Raw genomic sequence first — 18,379 nt, 5'->3', positions numbered from 1 at the left:
ATCAGCCCCTTTGCTCTGTACTCAAGCTCCTGCTTGACCTTATCTGACCCGTCCAGCCTTATGGAATGCTCCTCCCCTTCAGCCATGCTGTCACACAGACCAAGGCCTTGGGCCCCTGCGCCTGGTCAGTCAGCGCCTTCCCCAAGGTAATCTTGTCTCTGCTCTGCATGCACCTGACAGCCTCTTAGAAGAGAGTTGCCTGGCAGAGTGGGTGCCTAATAAATGTCAATTGACTGGTGGGGCCCCTGGCCTTGGGGAGGCCTCTTCAGGGCAGAGGATGGGCCTACAGGCTTGGACTCTGAGGCTGGGAGAGCTAAGGGAACAGGAGAGGGGTTCATTTTCTCCAGAGGGCACAGACCACCTCCAGGGGCTTGGGCTTATCACCTGAACTGAGAGCTGTCACCTGGGAGCTGTCTGGTTCTAGATGATACCATGAGATCTGAGGGGTGATTACATTTCTAAAAGCCATGGGGAACAATGACAATGTGGCCCTGGGCAAGTCTTTTTCCTCAGTCTCTCAGTTTCTTCCTCAGTACAATGGGTACATCGTGCTGGCTGACTCCCATGGCCCCTTGTAGCTCTAAGAGGTTATAAGAGGGGTGCCACAAGGGACCTCAGGAGTGAGAGCTGGGCCCTGGGGGACAGGATGCCAGCAGGGAGGAAGGAGGGCTCAGAGACAGCAGAAGGAGTGCACATCACACCATCACTGCTTACTTCCCAAAGGAATAAAAGACTGCAGGGCTGGGTCTCCCTAGGCCCTGACCCTTAGCAAAAGAAAAATTGAGAGTGAATGAAGAGAAAGGTTTTCTGCCCTATCTCCCTCAGTGACTTCCATTCTCAAGGTCATGTTGGGTAATAGACATTATCTTCAGTGCTGGCATTTCAGTCTGGTAATTACTGACCCGGCAGCCAGGCAGTCATTAAGATCCCGATTATGTCATAACCAGGACACACACACACACACACACACACACGCCTGTAAATGGACTTGGGGACTTTACTGCATACTATAACATTTATGGATTGATTCTTCATGGCTCTGGAGAGCCCTGCTCCACACAGCGATCGGGGAAGTTGGGGCTCCTGGCCTTGGGCTGGCCAAGCAGTAGCTGCTGCCAACAGCTCACTGGACCCAGAGTCCTGCTCCCAGGTTACCCATGGGGGCCTGCCTGTCTGGCCCAGCCTCAGGTGGCCCTCCAGCCTTTGGCTACAGAGCCTGGCAGCTCGCTGGAGTTAGTACACCCTGGGGCTGTTTCCTTGGAGAAAGAGGCATTTGGAGGGCTCTGAGACAGACCCTCACCCCAGTGGCTGAGGGAGGAGACTGTCCAAGTCAGGCCCAACAGCCCTGGACAATGCAGGGCTGGGCCTGCACTGGCCCATGCAAGGAGAGACCTTCTCTGAGGTGAGGATTATGGAGTCAAATGAAGGCCCTGGCCTCCGAACCGCTTCAGGGGCAGATGCTGCTTGGGGGCAGACAGGGGACAATTTTACCCTTGCCTTTGCAGCCCAAGAGCACAGTACTGGCCCCCAGGACCCTTCATGATGCTTGTTGAGCATTAGGCTGATGGATGGTACTAACCAGTCTGTGGCTCAGGTCTCCTGCCCCTCAGCCCTGACCCTTTGGCTGCCTAGGGGGAGCTCTGCATAAAAGGCAAGGAAACGGTGTCCCCTCCCCTATCAGGTATCAACCCTTCAGTTCTGGCAAAGCCCCAGCAGGGGTTTGGAGGCCACATTCACCACACTCCCCCACCCCCCACGCTTCCCTCCCAGTTTAAGGATGACCCCAGACACCTCCAAATGACCTGTCCAAGATCTCTCCTAAACCTTTTATTTCCAGCCTGTACATTCCTTCTTACATCCTGGGACACAGGGAAGAGGAGAGGAAATGGGCAAGGGTCATCTGCTTGTGGCCCCCCAATGCATTCCTTTTCCTGGAAAATGAGGGCCAAGCTCTGTGAGAGAAATGCATCAGAGCCCTGTCTCATCCCAGGGTTCCCAAGCATGTCTTGACCAACACGGTGAATGTTCTGTTTTTCCCAGCAGGGCCAAAAGACTGGCCAGGGCTCTGGGCAGGAGGTTAAGCAAGGCTTCCCACAAAGGCTCACTCTTCCTCCCCAGGCTGCTACAGGGAAAACGATTTCCTCCTCCCAGAACTCAACCTGGCCCTGGGGCCAAGCAAAATAAACAAATAAATAGTTCAGCCATCTATAGGAAGTCTTTTTGCTGGTAGCCTGCTGTGAACAGGCACCTCCCTGCATGGTGGCTGCCAGGGGCTACCCTGTAAAGTCAGGGATGCTGCAGCCCCTCAACACTGGGATGCTGCCATTCAAGGCCCTGGGACTTGGTCCCTGAGGCACTGGGGAGTGAGTGGTGACGCACGCCGCCCCACCCCCCAGCCCAATGGCTGCCTGGAGGGACGAGCACTCCCCATTTCTATCTGACATAAAACCTGTACAGGAGAGATCAGCCGCAAGCCGAGCTTCCTGCTCTGATTGAAGTGCCCACTGATGACAAGGCCAACAGCTACTTGGCATTAGCACAGACACTCGGCAGCAATGGAAGGCACAGGGCTGTCCCACCCTCGGCGACCAGGCTGTTCTGGGCAGACTCCATGTGCAGTCCTGTACCCAACTGGCAGCCAGGGCGAAGAGGGACTCTGCTCCACAAGGGTTTGGTTGGAGCAATGGTCAAAAGTCAAGATGGCCTTGGTCAGTCTTTAAGAGCTTCTCAGGGACTAGCCCTGGAAGTCGAGGACCAGAGCACCCGGGGGGGGGGGGGGACTGGGGAGGGGCCGAAGAACAGATTTCCAGGAAGAATGTCCTCCAAATCAGGGATTTTCTGAGTTTGAGAGCTGGAGGGGCTCCCGGCCTGAGCTGCTTCTCCAGAGGCCTCGAGGCAGGGCCCTACCACCACCTTGCTGGGCAAACCTGGGTCAGGCCATGAGCAGACATGTGGGATTCATTGAGGGGGCTGACCATGGGCCGGCAGCTGCTGACTGCTGACGTGTATGTTTACTGATTATGTTCCCTGCTGGGCAAGAGGGACCCAGCTTGTTTTCCAGAGCAGCCTTATTAGAAACACCCAATACAGATGCTTAGAGCAAAGCCCAGGCTTATTAAAGGTGCATGTTCCCATGAAGGAGCCCTGCCCAGCTCCAGATACGGCAGGCCATCTCTTGGGAAATGTTTATGTGGTGAGACTGAGGCTGCCTAGGGAAAGGCCACCCCAGTCTGCACAAAGTACCAAAGACCCAGGCCCCTGAAGCCTGCTCCCAGAGCCCTCACCAAGCTGCTGGCTCTTTTCTGCCCCCTCTCTTATCCTCCCTGTCCTTGAGGTCAGCAAGGCCCTCATGGGCTTTCCCCCAACCCCTTCAGTCCTCCTGAGACAGCCTAAGGGTCTGTGCTGGTCAGGCCCTGCCCTGCAGGAGCTTACATTTTACTAGAGAAATTTACAGACCAAGTCATTCCATGAAGGTGAAGACAGGAGAGGCTCCCTATAAGCAAGCAAGGAAGGAGGGGGGAGGGGGCAACCAGAGGGTCTGGGGAACAGCTGGTGGGATGTGAGGGAGGAGTGGGGAAATGGCTGGGATGGTGGACAGGAGCCAGACTGTGGAAAACATTCAGCTTGTGTTTTAATTCTAGACGCCATGGGAAGCCACTGAAGATCCATGGGAGAGGTCTGCTATGGTCAGTGTTCCCTTCCTTCCAGTCCAGGCATGGACAAAAGTGCAGCTGGGACAGAAGGTGGAGTTTGAAAAGGAATTTTTTGTGGGGAAACTCCGGAGGGAGGGGAGAATATGTAATCCCCAAACAAGAAGTTTATGAAGCATTATTCTTAACCAAGGCCAGCTGCAGACAGCCTTGGCCCCCTGCTGTGAGGGCTGCTTTGAGCCCCACCCCCCCTCCCACCACCCCGGACAGTCCCAGCCTTTGGCCAGCAGCTGTCTTGGGCACACAGCCTGTGGTACTTTCTATCCTGGCTCCTAGGCTGGGTCACATTCACCCACTAGACGATAAACTCGATGAGGGCAGGGCCAGGGGTGGCTTCCTGGATGGGCTCCCTTAGATAGCAACAGTCAGCAGGTGGCTAAAGGGAAGGGTGAATGAAGGCCAAGGGACACTGACCTGGACAACAGCCCAGCCAATTCCACAATCTGTGACATGGGGGCAGGGCCCTTCCTCAGGCCCATCTGCCCGGGGAAGGCATGCTGGAGGCCTTGTCCCTGCAGATGAGCTCTCATGGGAAGACCCCAATGCACCCTGACCTTCCCCAGGCCCTTAAGGAACAAGACCAGACCCATGCCAAACACTCTGAGCCCCTGCTTTACTGGGATGGAAAATGAGCAGCATGGGCTGTTCTGGGTTTTTCCTGGGGTCAAGGAAGGAGAAAACCCAGGAGTGAGGAGGCTGCCAGACAGTGCTCTTCTTCAGGCAGGCCTTTGGAGACAATGGCGGGTGGCAGGCAGCTTTAGGATGTCCGGAGGCTGGATCCTGTCAGACAAAGTGGGTCCAAAAGAAAACTTGAGGGGATTTCTGTGTTCCTTGGCAGAAGCTCAGCAGCAGCTACAGGGCTGGGGCTGCCAGAGCCCAGGCTCACAGGATGGGTTCTGTACCGTTCCAGTCCACAAATGCATCCTTCCACCTGGAGGGCACAGAGGGGAGGAAGTTCGTGAGCAGGATACCCGCCAACACCTAGGGCTCTGCTCCAGGGGATCCCTGGCCCCCAGCCCCAAGGGTTAGATGGTGGAGGGACACGGGAGGCAGGACAGGCTGGAATAGGAAAAGCTGGGGCATGGCGGGGGCATGGCAGGACCAGACATGACCAAGGAGCGAGGAAGAGGAACGGGGTGGGATGGGATCCGGAGCAAGGAGGCAGAACAATGCAGGATGGGTGGGATGAGGGGGCGTCAGACGGGAGGGACCAGGATCCATCAATCCACAAGTGGCTGTTAGAGGCCAGGGTAACACAAAGACAGAAAGGCACTTGTCTCTGCCCTCAGAGAGGGTCCTGTCTCTGGGAGAGATGATCATGTGTAAGTGGGAAGGGGTGGGTGGGTCTGGAAACGCCTGAGGCCGAGCTTTGAAAGGGATTCAGAGGGGCCACCAAAGCCACCCCCACTTTCTAGGTCCCCTCGATGCCTTGTCTTTTCTCCTTAGAAGATTAGCTCCCTGAGGGCAGCTTGTGTCTATATCCCTGGAGCCCAGCACAGTGAGAGCCATCCAGTCACTCCAGGCGTGTGGTGCAGCTGGTGCAAAGGCAGAGAGGTGGGAGGGCCAGCCGTGACAGGCAGTGAGGAAGGCTCTGGGCTCTGGGATCAGCTGAGTCCACAGGGCTCCACACCTCCTTTCTGTGGTCACTGGCTCACTCACCTTGCCTTACAGTGCTCCCCCTAACTGTAAGCAAACACAGGCCTCTGTGGAGGACAAAGGAGAGGTCTAGGAGGGACCTGACTTCAAGAAAACACAACAGGTCAATGGGGAGAATGAGGCCAGAAGAGGCAGCTCAGGCCCAAGGGCTGGGAGGTGCCCCACTCCTCCCCTGATCCCAATGAGAGACAATGGTTGTGCCGAGGGCTCCGAAAGCATGTGAAGGGCTGGCAGGATTTCAATGGTGAGTCTCTAAAGCAGACTCATCTTCACAAAGACATACCTAGCTAAAGAATGGGCACAGAGAAATCTGCCGTGCTCCAGTCAGGAGACTACAGCGGTGCAGTGAGGAGAAGGAAGCATCTCTAAGATGAAGGGAGCTCTTGGTGAACCTTCCAGTGCCACCAATGGGACAATTCCTAATGGAGCAGATGGAGGCCCTCCTTGGACGCGCCCGGCCCACACAAGAGTCAATGATGGGCACCCACAGAGAACTGTGCTGACAACTGGCCACCACTGGTGCGCCAAGCACACCCCCCACGCAGCTACTCGGACTCCATCTCCAAGCTCCCTGAGGACCCTTTTTACCCAGCATGCTGCACTAAGTGTATCCCTCCTGTGGGCCAGGCTTCTTGGCCTTCCTTTCACAAGACCCTCAGGAACATGGGGAAAGATCAGGCTAGGCGCCCCCAAGGCAAACACCCCTAAACCACAATGGATGAACTAGCCAACTGCCCATGCTGAAGGTCATCCCTGGACACCCGGATCTTATTCCAAATGGACAATGAGCTGAGCCTACAACTGAGCAACTCGGAGGTCAGAATGGATTGTAGTTGGGAAAGTGGTCAGGCTCTTTCCAAAGTGCCCACGAGTGCCCACCTGTAAAAGGCACTCTCCCCTGTGGTGCTGCCCCAAACCCAAGCAGAGGGCCTCCTAAGTGCTGAGCCCTGGGCCAGGTCCTCAGGAAAGAGACACAGCTGTGCCCTTCGCCCATGGGGCAGACCCACAGTTCTAGCTATGTTATGAAGGGGCCAATGCCAAGGCCTGTTACTGGGGAGATGGGTCCAACTACGGTGCAGCTGAGGGTCAATGCGTGGGTACAGACCGCCGGGCAAGAGGAGGTGAGCTGGAGCAGGGAGGGGGGAATGGCCTGCCTGGGGATGAGTCTGAGGACAAAGGAGGTGGCCCCTGCCCTCCTCAGACTAGGTTCTCCAATGTCCTGCCACCAACTGACGTTCTGATTCCAATATGCCTCCCAACGGCCCAGGAACAAACCCCGAGGTCTTTCCTCTCTGGACTCCGGACAAATGCTTGATTTCTGCTGCTTCTCATTCAGCTGTGACTACAAATCACCACCATCTCAGGAGTCTTTGCTGATATGGTCTCGGGACAGTGCCAGGAACATCTGGGTCCTGAGACCAGGAGCTGGACTCAGGATGGAGGCCTGGCAATCGGCAATTAGCTCACACTAGGACGCAGGAGCAGTCCTTTCTTGTGTGAACACCACTCCTACATGTCCTGACCCCTCTGGGACTCTAGTCCTGGGTTCTAGTCCTGATTCTGCCACTGGCTTACTATGGAAAACTGGGTGAGGTATCTCTGCTTCCTAGGCTTCCATTTCCTCACCCAATCATTATTCACAGGACACCCCAGGGCAGTTGTCAGCATCACTAGGGCCATGGGGTAATGAAAAGCACATTTGACTAAGACCTGGGAGCCCTGGGTTCAAGGCCAAACTCAGCCTCCTGCGAAGAGGAAATGTCCCAGGGGCTGGATCAGACTGGGGGTGTGGATGCCGGCCTTGCAAGCAGGAGTCGGGCCCATGCCCCACCAGTGTATGGCAGCATCAGGAGGGGGAGGAAAGGGAGGAGAAGGAGAACGTTCTCAGTCAGGGGAGGGCCCACTTCCTAGAGGCCCAACGACCAACTCTTTCCCTTTGAGCTATTTGTGAATCAAGGGGCAAAAACAAAAGGCGTTTCCTTTGTAATCTGAGCCCTTTGAGCTGGGGCCACAGAGACTGGATCTGCTTTAGATTACAATGGCATTTTATCTGATGGGGATGAAAAAGAAAATACTGTTTTCTGACTCTCTGCTCCCAAAGAGCACTTGAGGACCCTGAGAAAAGTCGATGTGGTGCGAGCCACTTCCTGAGGCGGGCGCAGGGAGGCCGCAAGGCCCTTGGCCCCCTTTCTTCCAGAGCCTTCCAATTGGCGTCATGGCCGCTGGCATGTCCTCTCCCCGACGGGGCCCGGGGCTTCTCCAGGGCCTGCATAGTTTTTGCCTTTCTTTGCAACCCAAGAGCTTAGCCCAGTGCCTGTTGACTGACTGACAGTCGCTGGGGCCCTCTGGCCAGGAGCTTCTGGCCCTTCCTTTGGCCTGAAACTGCCTGGCATACACCAAGAAGTGTGTGGGGGGGAGTAGAAATCAGGGAAGGCTTCCTAGAGGAAGAGGCTCTGGAAGTGAGCCTTGAAGGGTGTGCTCTCCACTAAGCTAGCCTCAGAGCTTCCCTCCCACTCAATGTCACCTTGAGCCTATCTCCTGATGCACCAGAGGAGAGGACTGAATAAGATGATGGTATAGTGAATGGGCCCTGGAAGACTGAGTTCAAATCTCACTTTCAACACTGTGTGACCCTGGCTAAGTCACCTTTCTGTGCTTCAGTTTCTCGATCTGTAAAGTGAAGGGGTTGGAGCTGCTGGTCTTCTACAGCTTCTCAAACCCAACGCCCACCTTCTCATCTCCATGCCTTTGCCCTGGCAGTCCCTCATGCCTTGAATGCTCTCCCTCCCATTTTATACCTGGTATGAACCTTGTGATGTGCGTGTCTTCCCCACTGGACTGTAAGCTCCTTGGGGCACGAGGGTCTGAATTTCTGCCTTATCACCAGCTCTTGGCCCAGTGCCCAGCACAAAGCTGGTGCTAGGGAAAGCAGGAGGGCACAGGGCAGGGGAGGCGGCCTCAGCCCCCCGCCCCGTGTACACTGAGCCCACGCCTCCCTGGTCAGGCAGGCAGGACGGCGAAGAGTTCTGCCTCCCTGGGGTCCCTCGCCAGGGCTCAGGGATTCAAGGAGGTTCCCATCCAGGTGCCAGCTGGGTCCTTCCCGAGTGAAGTTCTGGGACCCAGGACATCCCATCTAATGACGATTCCAAGGGCAGTTCTTGCCACAGGCAGAGAACAGCTCTCAGCATCGCAACCCGTGGAGCCACTTGGGAAGGCAGGCCCTGCCTCAGCTCCAGGCTGCTCTGTGACCCAGGCAATGCAAGGGGTGGGGAAGGAGGAAGGGAGCACAGACTCCTCAGCATCTCTCTTCTGCCCCCAGAAAGCAGCCTCTGCATCCTCAGTGCCTCCACCACCACAAGCACTTAACCCGTCTGCTGAATGTAACAGCTCCCACGGGGTCTCCAGTGTCAGGGTCGGCAGCGTCACCCAGGGCTGTAAAACCCACCGGGCAGGGGAGGTTCCCTGACACGGTCCTGCCAGTCCACTGATGAATGCCCCACCTGCTCTCTTGGCAGGGATTGGGCTAGAGGCAGCATGGCGGGGGCAACATTTGTGCCTCATGCTGGAGGTTTTTAGGTCCCAGATTAAATCCCACCTTGTCCAGGAAGCCTTTCCTTGTCCCTGGCTGGCTGGTCGGTCTGTGCATGGCTTATCTGCCGGACTGGCTTTTGTCTTTCTTAGTGTCTGCCGGGCTTAGAGCAGTTGCTGGCCCACAGGCTCCTGGCCATCCTGGGGCCTGGTGACCCTGGCATACAACATGAGCCCTGGGGGAAGAACAGAAGCCCTTTGCCCAGTGACTCCCCCAACCCACCCTGCTTTTGAAGCTGCTCTCCCACAGCTAGAGGATCATGGGAGTGCTACCCAGGGAGGTTCGAATGTGAAGGGGAGCCCTCCGTCCCATACAAGGACTGCCTCAGCCCACCTGTGTGACCTGAGAGTGGCCTCTGGCCTCCACCTCCAGAGGCCTGTTTCGGCTCCCTTTCCAAATGGCTGCATTTCTTTCAACACATTGAATGAATGTTTCTTTATACATGAAAAGAGCAATGAGGATGTTCCTTTAATCTGCCTGATGATAGATGGGACAGCATGTGACCTTGTAGGAATGCTTTGTGTTTATGACTGGAAACGCTCCCAAGAAAATCTGCGTCTCCTCCTATTTCCTCTTCCTCCATTTTTATTTGCTCTCCAGCTGCCCCTCTCCCCAGGCCAGGTGGCCAGCGCTGCCCCGCGGGCACTGTCCAGTTGTTGGAGCTTGGCAGTGGCCGTGACCAGAGGGGTGGTTGGTCTCTTGGTCCAGCTTCTGGCTGCCACTTATCATTCCCTCCTTTCAGAGCAAACTCACTGGGAAGAAGCTGATGACCTAATTTATATGAATGATTTGTCCTAATGACCAATAAGGACCCTTCATCATCTCTGGTGATTTATATATATGTTGTCTCCCATCTGACTGAGCTCACTGACAGTGGGGCCTCTGTATGCACAGGGCCTAGGATATAGGAGATGGTTAGCAAGTGCTTTTTTAATGGCCCTCTTTAGGGCATTTGTATCTGAAGAAGGAATAGTGTCTTATCACTCAGAAATGAAGCTCCGGCAGGGGAAGGCTGGTGAGGATACCTGGGGGTCTGGGGGTTAAAGCTGACTGGCCACAGGCCCCATGGGGCAGCCTGCCTTCCTTGCACACGCCACGACACCCCACTGCGCTGGAATCTGCACAGAGGCGTTGCTCACTCTGCTGGAAGCGAGACATCCACTTGAGCTCGTCTCAACCACAAAGGGAGAGGCCCGCACTCAGAACCTCAGAGGGCCATCTTTCTTCCACCACAGGCAGGTGGGTCAGGCCACTCGGTTTGAGAAAGGTCTACAGCAGAATGAACTGAGAGCCCTCTCTCCCTGGCACCTCTCCCTAGACTGGGCTCTGAAGGGATGCCAGACAGGCCCACCCCTTCTTCTCCAGAAGCTCTCTACAGGTATTTGAAGACAGAGATTCTCTAACAGGCTGTCTTGTCCTGGCACCATCACAGAGAAGCACCAAGTGGGCAGGAAGGTTGGGAGGCAAGTCCCACAGGCTAAGAGGAAGGCATGTCTATGAAAAGGAGCAGAAGTCCCATCCCTGGGCAGTGGGAACATGGGAGAGGAGACTGAGGCCAAGTCAGGGCAGGGTGGGTCGTCGCCTAGGGCTCTACTCTCCACTAGCCTTTCTGGGGCAGGCCCCCCACACGGCAGCTGAGCCTTCTCTTCCCCACGTTCCTTCAATGGTGTCCCTTCTGACCTGGCTTCAGACTCTCCGCCAGACTAGTCCTGTTGGTCTGTGGGCAGAGGGGTCTCCTGTGTACCCAGGAGAGGCGGGGGTCAACAAGCCACAATGCAGGCAACATCCATGTGTGAAGGCCATGGTGGCAGAGGAGAGGAATGGAGGACAGTACTTCCAGGAAGATGACCGAAGTGAGGGGCAGGGGGTCCCAGGGGGGTGCCAGGGCAGCAACTAAGATGCTGACCACAGGGCGCCCCGTCCCAACGACAGACAATAGGGCAGATGAGCTGGAGTATGCAGACGGTTGTTTCAAGGGCTTGTGCTTATCATTAATTGCCTAATAAATTATCATTAAATGCTTGCAAGAGTCCATCACTTCTGATTAGAGGCACTCCAAAGAGCTTCAGGGGAGGGAGCAGACAGTGTTGGACTTAGAGTCAGAAAGACCAGGCTCCCAATCTGGCCTCTCAAACTTCTAAGCTGTGAGCCTCGGTTTCCTCATCTGTAAAATGGGATAACAAAACCTCGAGGGCCTCCTCACGGGTGGATCGTTCACCATCTTCCTACTTTCTTCTCCTCCCCACATGCCTTCTCTCTTAGGGGTCTTCACTCCTGCTCACTCCTTCCTCTAGGCCCGAATGCATGATTCTCACTCGTTTCAGATGCCTTCGGCCTCTCTCTCTGCATGCACAAACTTGCCTTCACTTGTAGGCCCTGGTTAACTGTCTCCCCTCACTCCCCGCCCCAGGGCTATCCTCAGACTCACAGGTGAACACTCATAAAGCCAGTTACAAGACACCCCCTCTATGCTGTAGAGAGACGTGTGGTCAGGATTCCCTCACGTGGCTCTATGATATGCCTGTAACCTTACACGTCCACAGATATCCCGGTGGAGCCCCCCTAGTTTGCAGGGAGCGCAGGTTCTGTGCAGGGAGGGAGAGAAGTGAAAACAGAGCCTGATAGTGACTGGTGGGCAGAATGAGAAAAACTTAAAGACAGAGCCGTGCTTCCTCGGCCTTCAGTTCTTGTTCTTGGAGTCAATCATTTTCACGGCAGTTAGAGGGGGCCTTGAGAGGAAGGAGAGCCCCACAACCCCAGCATGGACAAAGCTCCTGTGGCTTTTTTTTGAAAGGTCTGCAAAATGGGTTCGGGGATATAAATTAATGCTCAGGGATTTAATAAGAATTAAAAAAAAAAGTCTTCCTAAGCCCAAGTTAATTATCTGGACCCCTGGAACCTGAGGCAGCACTCAGGCAAGTCCGAGTCAGGCTCTGGTGGCCCTGGGAGCTTCTGCTCATCCCGATCTGCCCGTCAGGGAGAGGCTTTGTAGTCACTGCCACCCAGCAGATGCCCACAGCAGAGGACGGAGACCCAAATGCCCCCACACTGCCCCATGTGTTCCTTCCAACAGGGCCCTTGGCCATGCTCCCTGTGCTGGCAGGCCCTCCCGCACTGGTGCCATAGGGACCACACTCAGACACCTGATTTGCTGTCATGAGTTTAAATGTCTGAAGAAGGTGAGGAGCTGTTGTCTGGGATGGACGCTGGCCTGGCCTAGAGTCCCTCTGGAAGGAGAGGCTGCATCATCCTTCCTGCTCAGAACCACAAGGATGCCTTGTTCTCCCTGCTGCAAGAAGGCCTAAGGAAAGGGAGACACCACAAAAGGTCCCATTGGGGAACCTTACAGATCTCTGAAGGGGCCTATCTTTCCACAGTCCAAGAAGTCCAAGCCGCAGTGAAGAATCCAAAGTGCAGACAGAGGGAACACAAGAAGACAGAGAGCAAGGCAGGCTGCCTGAGGTGACCATATCTCTCCGTGGATGGGCCTGGCTAGCCCCGCTTTCAGGTTCTTGACCTTTTCCCTTTCTGGGAGGGCTCTGTCCTGCAAGCAGCCAGAGTTGCTGGGTACACGGAGGTGGGTGGGCAGGCAGGCACCACACTCTCCACAGCCTGTCTGGATATCATCAGCTCCCTCCACATGCTGGGAGACTTGTCTCTTCTCATTTCACAGGAGTGGCTAGGAGGGAGGAGAAAGAACCCTGTATCTGCAGACAGAGGGCCCGGATTCAAATCTTGGCTTTGAGGCTTCTTACGTAGGTGACCAGAGGCAAATTCCTTCCCTTGTTTGGGCCTGTGCTTCTTCATCTGTAAAATGATGGGGCTGGACTGGTTGACCTCGAAAGGTCCTTCTGTCATTCTTGGGGCTCCCCAGTAATATCCCGTTTCCTGTCTATGAGATGCCTCTGGCTCTTGGCTTCTCTGCTGACATCAAAGAAGGGCTGAGTTCTGAGACCAGTGAACTCCCTTTCCCCACTCAGGGGCCACCACTGCCCACTCCCTTGTTCCTCCTGGATGACTCACTCCTCAAAGGCTACCAACGAATGGATTTTTCCAGACTCCGATCACTACAGGTTGATATACAAAAATAACTCACATTTCTTTAGCATTTTACATCGTATCAAGCATTTCCTCACAACCACCCTGAGGCAGAAAAATACTTTACACAAACAGTAACAATAACCAACAAGTTCTACCCAACAGAGGAGGAGGGGCCGCCACTCACTCCAAAGAAGCCAGCAGAAGCTAATGCTGTCATCTGTCTGCTCTGCTGTTTCGTGGCCTCTGCCAGAGGCTTCCCTGGCCTGGAGGTCTGAGCAGAGGCCTGGTTTTCAACTTGGGTCTGCCCCTTGCTGGCTTTGGAGCTACAGACCAGGTTACTTCTCCAGAATACGTATAGCCACCCAGGCCTCCTGAGATTACCCAGTTGTGAGAAGGGACTAAGACGAGGTCTGGAAAGACAAGGATCTCAGGCCAGCTCCTCAAGTGGATTCTGCCCCTGCCTTTTGGAGGGCAGCCGACTTACTTGGTTCGGATGCAGTGTTCGAGGGGAGGAATGAGGTCCTTCTCTCTGCCTCCAGGCATGGGCTGGGTTGTATCTGGAAGGGAGGAGATTTTGTTGGCTCCCAAGAACACCCAGCTCTCCCTTCTCACTGACCCTCAGGAGCCCTCCTGTGAGCACCCCCCAGCTGAGGACCTCTCACTCCAGCCATCAGGAGTGTCCATATGGGTCTCCATCCACACCTGCCCTTTTCTCCTCTCTCATGCATCCCCCAAAGCTGCCACATTACTTCCCTGCTCAAGAAGCTCCCCAGGCTTATATAGCCTCTAGGGTCAAGCACAGAGTGCTCAGGTGACCAGCAAGCCCAGCTGTCCAGGCTTCCCTACCATATTCCCCCCTGCTGATCTCCCTTGGATGACGCTCCTCTCTCTTTCTCTCTCTGCCCTGGCTGGCCCCAGGTGGGCATCCTCAGTCTCTCACTCCCACCTTCCTTCATCCTAAAGCTCCAGCCTATCTCCCCACAAGGCTCACCAGGGCTCAGTCCCACTGCCCAGCCCCTGAAAGCACACAGTCTCCCCAGGAGAAGGCAGGACCTGTGTGCCGTAACAAGGACTCTTCTCATGTTCACCTTTGCATCACTGGCCCCCAGAGCAGTGCACAGCATAGAGTGAAGGCTGGCTAGATCACACTTGCAGAGCTCTGCTGAACCAAATCTAGTCAAATGAGAAATTAAGCAGGTAATGGGTCCCAGGTTCACCTGATCTTAATTCTCCTGGGCTGGGCCAATCATCTAACTCAATGGCCATCACAGTCATCTCCATATTAAGCAAGCAGAAAGTGACCCTCAGGTCCCCTGAGTCTCATCACTCCTGGAACGGTAAGGCTAGAGAGGTTAGACCAGTACTGTCTAGGCCAGAGCTGAGTCCCATGGCCATGCTTCATCACCTCTCACGTTTTCCTGGGCTGTGTAACCTGGGAAAGGCAAAGTCCTTGTGCTGGGACAGTCTGGCGCTCAAGCCCAGGTCTTGGTCACTGGAGACCCTCTCCCCTGGGGAGGGGGAAGGAGAGAATGTGCTGAAGCAGGCATTGCTGCCTGACATAAACAAGGAATAAATGTGGGAGAGGGGAACTGGGTCACAGGTAGCACCTGACAGTCTATGACCGTGAGGTTTGGTGGTTAGAGAATGCCTGAGGTTGGAGTGGGGGGGGCAGTTTACTTTCACTGGACCACAGGCTGCCAAAGAGTCAGCCCACAATGTTGGTCTCATCACCAAAATGGCATTCTCACACACATGCACATCACTGGTTACTGGGGGAATAGATGAGGAAGGAGAGCTCCCTGCTCCTCAGAAAGAGTTGGGAAGCACTCCAGATGCTGAAATAAGAATCCTCCCTCTAACTAAGCTGAGCAGGGAGGTCCATCCTCTGCTTGGAGACCCGCAGTGAAGGGGAACTCACCAGCCCCTCTACAGGCATTACACAAGGTCAAATGTAAATATGCCTCTTGGCAGGTCCTGAGGGAGGTGAAAACTGTCTTGTTGAGTGGGTGCTAACACTACTGAACTTAATGGGTTTTAAAAGTCAAGCTTGGAGCCATGAGATGTAAGAACTCAAACGATAAGACAACACAGCCCAGAGCACTCCTCCTTTCAAACCCTGTGGCCTCTGTCCAGCCTCCACACAAGCTCTGGTCAGCCATGCCAGTCTTCTCCCAAGCCCTGAGGACATCGGGCCTCCTCCCGGCCTGTAGCTTGAGCCTCTCATGGCCCACCTTCTTCAGAAAGCACCTCCACTACTGGTCAGAGCTCTCAGCCTCTTGTGCTGACATCCCAACTTCCCCACGTGTACATCTTATTTCAGGTTCCCTAGGAGAAAGCACCCATATTCTTGTGTCCTGTGCATAATGCCAGGCACAGAGCGGGGCAGCCAGCAGGGCCAGGTTCCTTCTGCCCCCTCCAGGAGGAAAGGTGAGACCTGAGCTAAGCCACATACCTATCGTCAGCCGAATCTCCCCCTGCTGGTTAGCCAGCCCATCGTAGTAATAGAGGTCAAATATTCTCTCCACTTTCCAGTCACTGAGCAGGTCTCGCTGCAGGCTGAAGATGATGCTGAAGTGACTCTCGCTGCACACAACCCAGATGGGATACCTGGGAGTCTTTAGATAGCAGCCGACCTGAGAGGGGAGAGGGCAGAATGTAGAGCAAGCCCAGAAGCAGTGCAGGTCTCACTGCCTGAGGAGCAGAGGGGCCACGACTGGGAAGAAGGAGCCAGCGTCTACACAACGGCCTTGCCCACGTGCTCCCCATGATGCCCAGTGGCCGAGGGCACGCGCACACTCCTGGCAGCAGCGCTGCTGCCAGCAGAGCCCGCCTGGGCTTGTTCCCAGGCCTTGTGGCCAGGACATCACCAGAAGCAGCTTGGCATTAAAAAAGGAGGCTTTAGATCAGAGAAACAACTGGGCTTGTCCAAGACACAGGGACTGACAGGCTGATCCACGCGCTGTCCACATAACCACAAGGATGTCTGGAGGTCACATGTGCAGATACGTGTATACATGCTCACACACAGAAAGAGCCAAGCTGACACTTCCAAGCAACCAATCAGTCCGAGTGTTTGTTATACGTCTGCCCCATTCTGGAAGCTGAGCCAGCTGGAGGATACAAGTAATAAACCAATCCCAGTCCATAATGAGCTTACATACTAAGGGGGGAAAAGTACCCACAAAATACATACAGGCTAAATATGAAAGGTGCAGTTCCAGCTTCCACCTCCTCCAATTCATGCAAAAAATGACTCCAGACAAACTTTGGAGCGACAGAACCGACAAAATGACAGAGAGAAGCTAACCTCCCGCTGAAGACAGTCCAGCAGGCCGGCAGGAAGGGAACAGCCCAGTGCTCTGGGAGCCGAGCCCAGCCCTGCAGGAGCCCAAGGTTTTAGCCTCAGGGCAGCCACAGCCAAGCCACTGGCTGGAGAGACTTCAGATCACCAGCAGCTGTGGCGGTTTCCAGAATTATCAACACATAAATGCTAAGGACAAAGTGAAAAGTCAGTGCAGTGAGGACTTTGGGATCCAGTAGTTTGGGAGTGTGGCTGGCCTTTATCCCCTAGAAGGAGAAGCCGCTGAGGCGCCATGGCCATGCAGCCGCTGCCACGTGGCAGCTTCAGCTCCTGGCTTGCAGACTATAGGGGGACCAAGACACCAGTCTGAGGGACAATGGCTCTTGCTTGTACCTGCTTGGATCTGGATTGCGGTCCAGGGTGGAGGTCCTGGGGTATGTGACCAGTTTGCCAGAGCATGCAGAGGCTTAGAGAGGGTACCAACTAACAGCTCCAGCAGCTGTGAAGACCCCAGTGATTGGGACAAAGCTCCCCTGTCTGGTAGCAGGAGTCCTACTGTTGCAAAAAGCTCAAAAGTCAAGTAATTGAGTGGCAACATGAGCAAGCAAAGGAAGCAAAGCAATCCAACTTTGCACTCCTATTTTGGGGACAAAAAGGATCAAAGCATGGAACAGGAGGAAGACAGCAAAGTCAGAACTCCTGTACCAGAATCTTCCAAAAAAAAATACTTGCTGGTTACAGGCCATAGAGGACCTTAGGAAGCATTTTGAAAACCAAGTAAGAGAAGTGGAGGAAAACTTGGGAAGAGAAATGAGAACGATGCAAGAAAATTATGAAATGAGAATCAATAGCCTGACTGAGGAAAATAACACCTTAAAAAAATAGACTAACTCAAATGGCAAAAGAGGCTCAAAAAGCCAATGAGGAGAAGAATGCCTTAAAAAGCCGAATTTGCCAAATGGAAAAAGAATCTCAAAAGCTCACTGAGGAGAATCATTCCTTCAGAATTAGATAGGAGAAAATTGAAGCTAGTGACTTTATGAGAAATCAAGATGTTGTTAAACAGATTCAAACAAATGAAAGAATAGAAGGCAATGTGAAATATCTCATTGGAAAAACCACTGACCTGGAAAACAGATACAGGAGAGATAATTTTAAAATTATTGGACTATCTGAAAGCCATGATCAAAGAAAGAACCTAGAAATCATCCACCAAAAAATTCTCAAGGAAAACTGCCCTGATGTTTTAGAACCAGAGGGCAAAATAGAGGTTGAAAGAATACACTGATCACCTCCTGAAAAAGATCCCAAAAAGAAAACTCCTAGGAATATTATAGCCAGGTTCCGAAATTCCCAGATCAAAGAGAGAATATTACAAAGAGCCAGGAAGAAACAATTTGAATATTGTGGAAACACAATAAGGATAACTCAGGATCTGGCAGCTTCTACACTGAGGGATCAAAGGGCTTGGAATATGATATTCTGGAGGCCAAAGGAGCTGGGATTAAAACCAAGAACCATCTACCCAGCAAAACTGAGTATCATGTTTCAGGGGAAAATATGGCTATTCAGTAGAATAGAGGACTTTCAAGCATTCTTGATGAAAAAACCAGAGTTGAATAGAAAATTTGACATTCAGAAACAAGAAGCAAGAGAAGCATGAGAAAGTAAAACAGGGAAAAGAAATCATAAGGAACTTATCAAAGTTGAACTATTAACATTCCTACATGGAAAAACAATAATTGTAAGTTATGAAACTTTTCTCAGCATGAGAATAATTGAAGGGAATAGAAATATGTTTACAGGCATACATAGAGGGCACAGGAACAATTTAATAGGAAGGGATGATACTTAAAAGGTGAAATTGAGAGGTGAGAGAGGAATATAATGAGAGGAGATGGGGAGAGACAGAATGGGGTAAACTATCATATAGAAGAGGCAAGGGAAAATGGTTATAATGGAGGGGAAGAATAGGAAGGCAAAAGGGAATGGGTCAAACTTATTCTCATTGAATTTGGCTTGGGGAGGGAATGACATATACACTAAATAGGGTATCTCACCCTACAGGAGAGTGGGGGGGGG

General features: G+C 53.6%; 1 protein-coding gene across 1 annotated transcript in view; it reads right to left on the bottom strand.

Moving 5' to 3' along the window:
* Positions 1-4,304: 4,304 nt before the first annotated feature.
* The window catches only part of MINDY4 (MINDY lysine 48 deubiquitinase 4), a 135,371-nt gene continuing 121,296 nt past the window's right edge, over positions 4,305-18,379 (bottom strand). Inside the window, exons 18-20 of the mRNA XM_069084589.1 lie at positions 15,449-15,629; positions 13,481-13,553; positions 4,305-4,641 (exon numbers count right to left, since the gene is read on the bottom strand). Coding sequence (XP_068940690.1) covers positions 4,593-4,641; positions 13,481-13,553; positions 15,449-15,629 — 303 coding nt within the window. The 3' untranslated portion in view covers positions 4,305-4,592. The remainder of the gene's footprint in view (positions 4,642-13,480; positions 13,554-15,448; positions 15,630-18,379) is intronic.

This window comes from Petaurus breviceps, unplaced genomic scaffold (assembly GCF_028583685.1).
Source record: "Petaurus breviceps papuanus isolate PSGF00001 unplaced genomic scaffold, PetGlider_PUasm1.0 174, whole genome shotgun sequence".
Lineage (NCBI taxonomy): Eukaryota > Metazoa > Chordata > Mammalia > Diprotodontia > Petauridae > Petaurus > Petaurus breviceps.
Note: the sequence above shows the minus strand (reverse complement) of the source record. Positions and strands in the feature narration are given on the sequence as shown.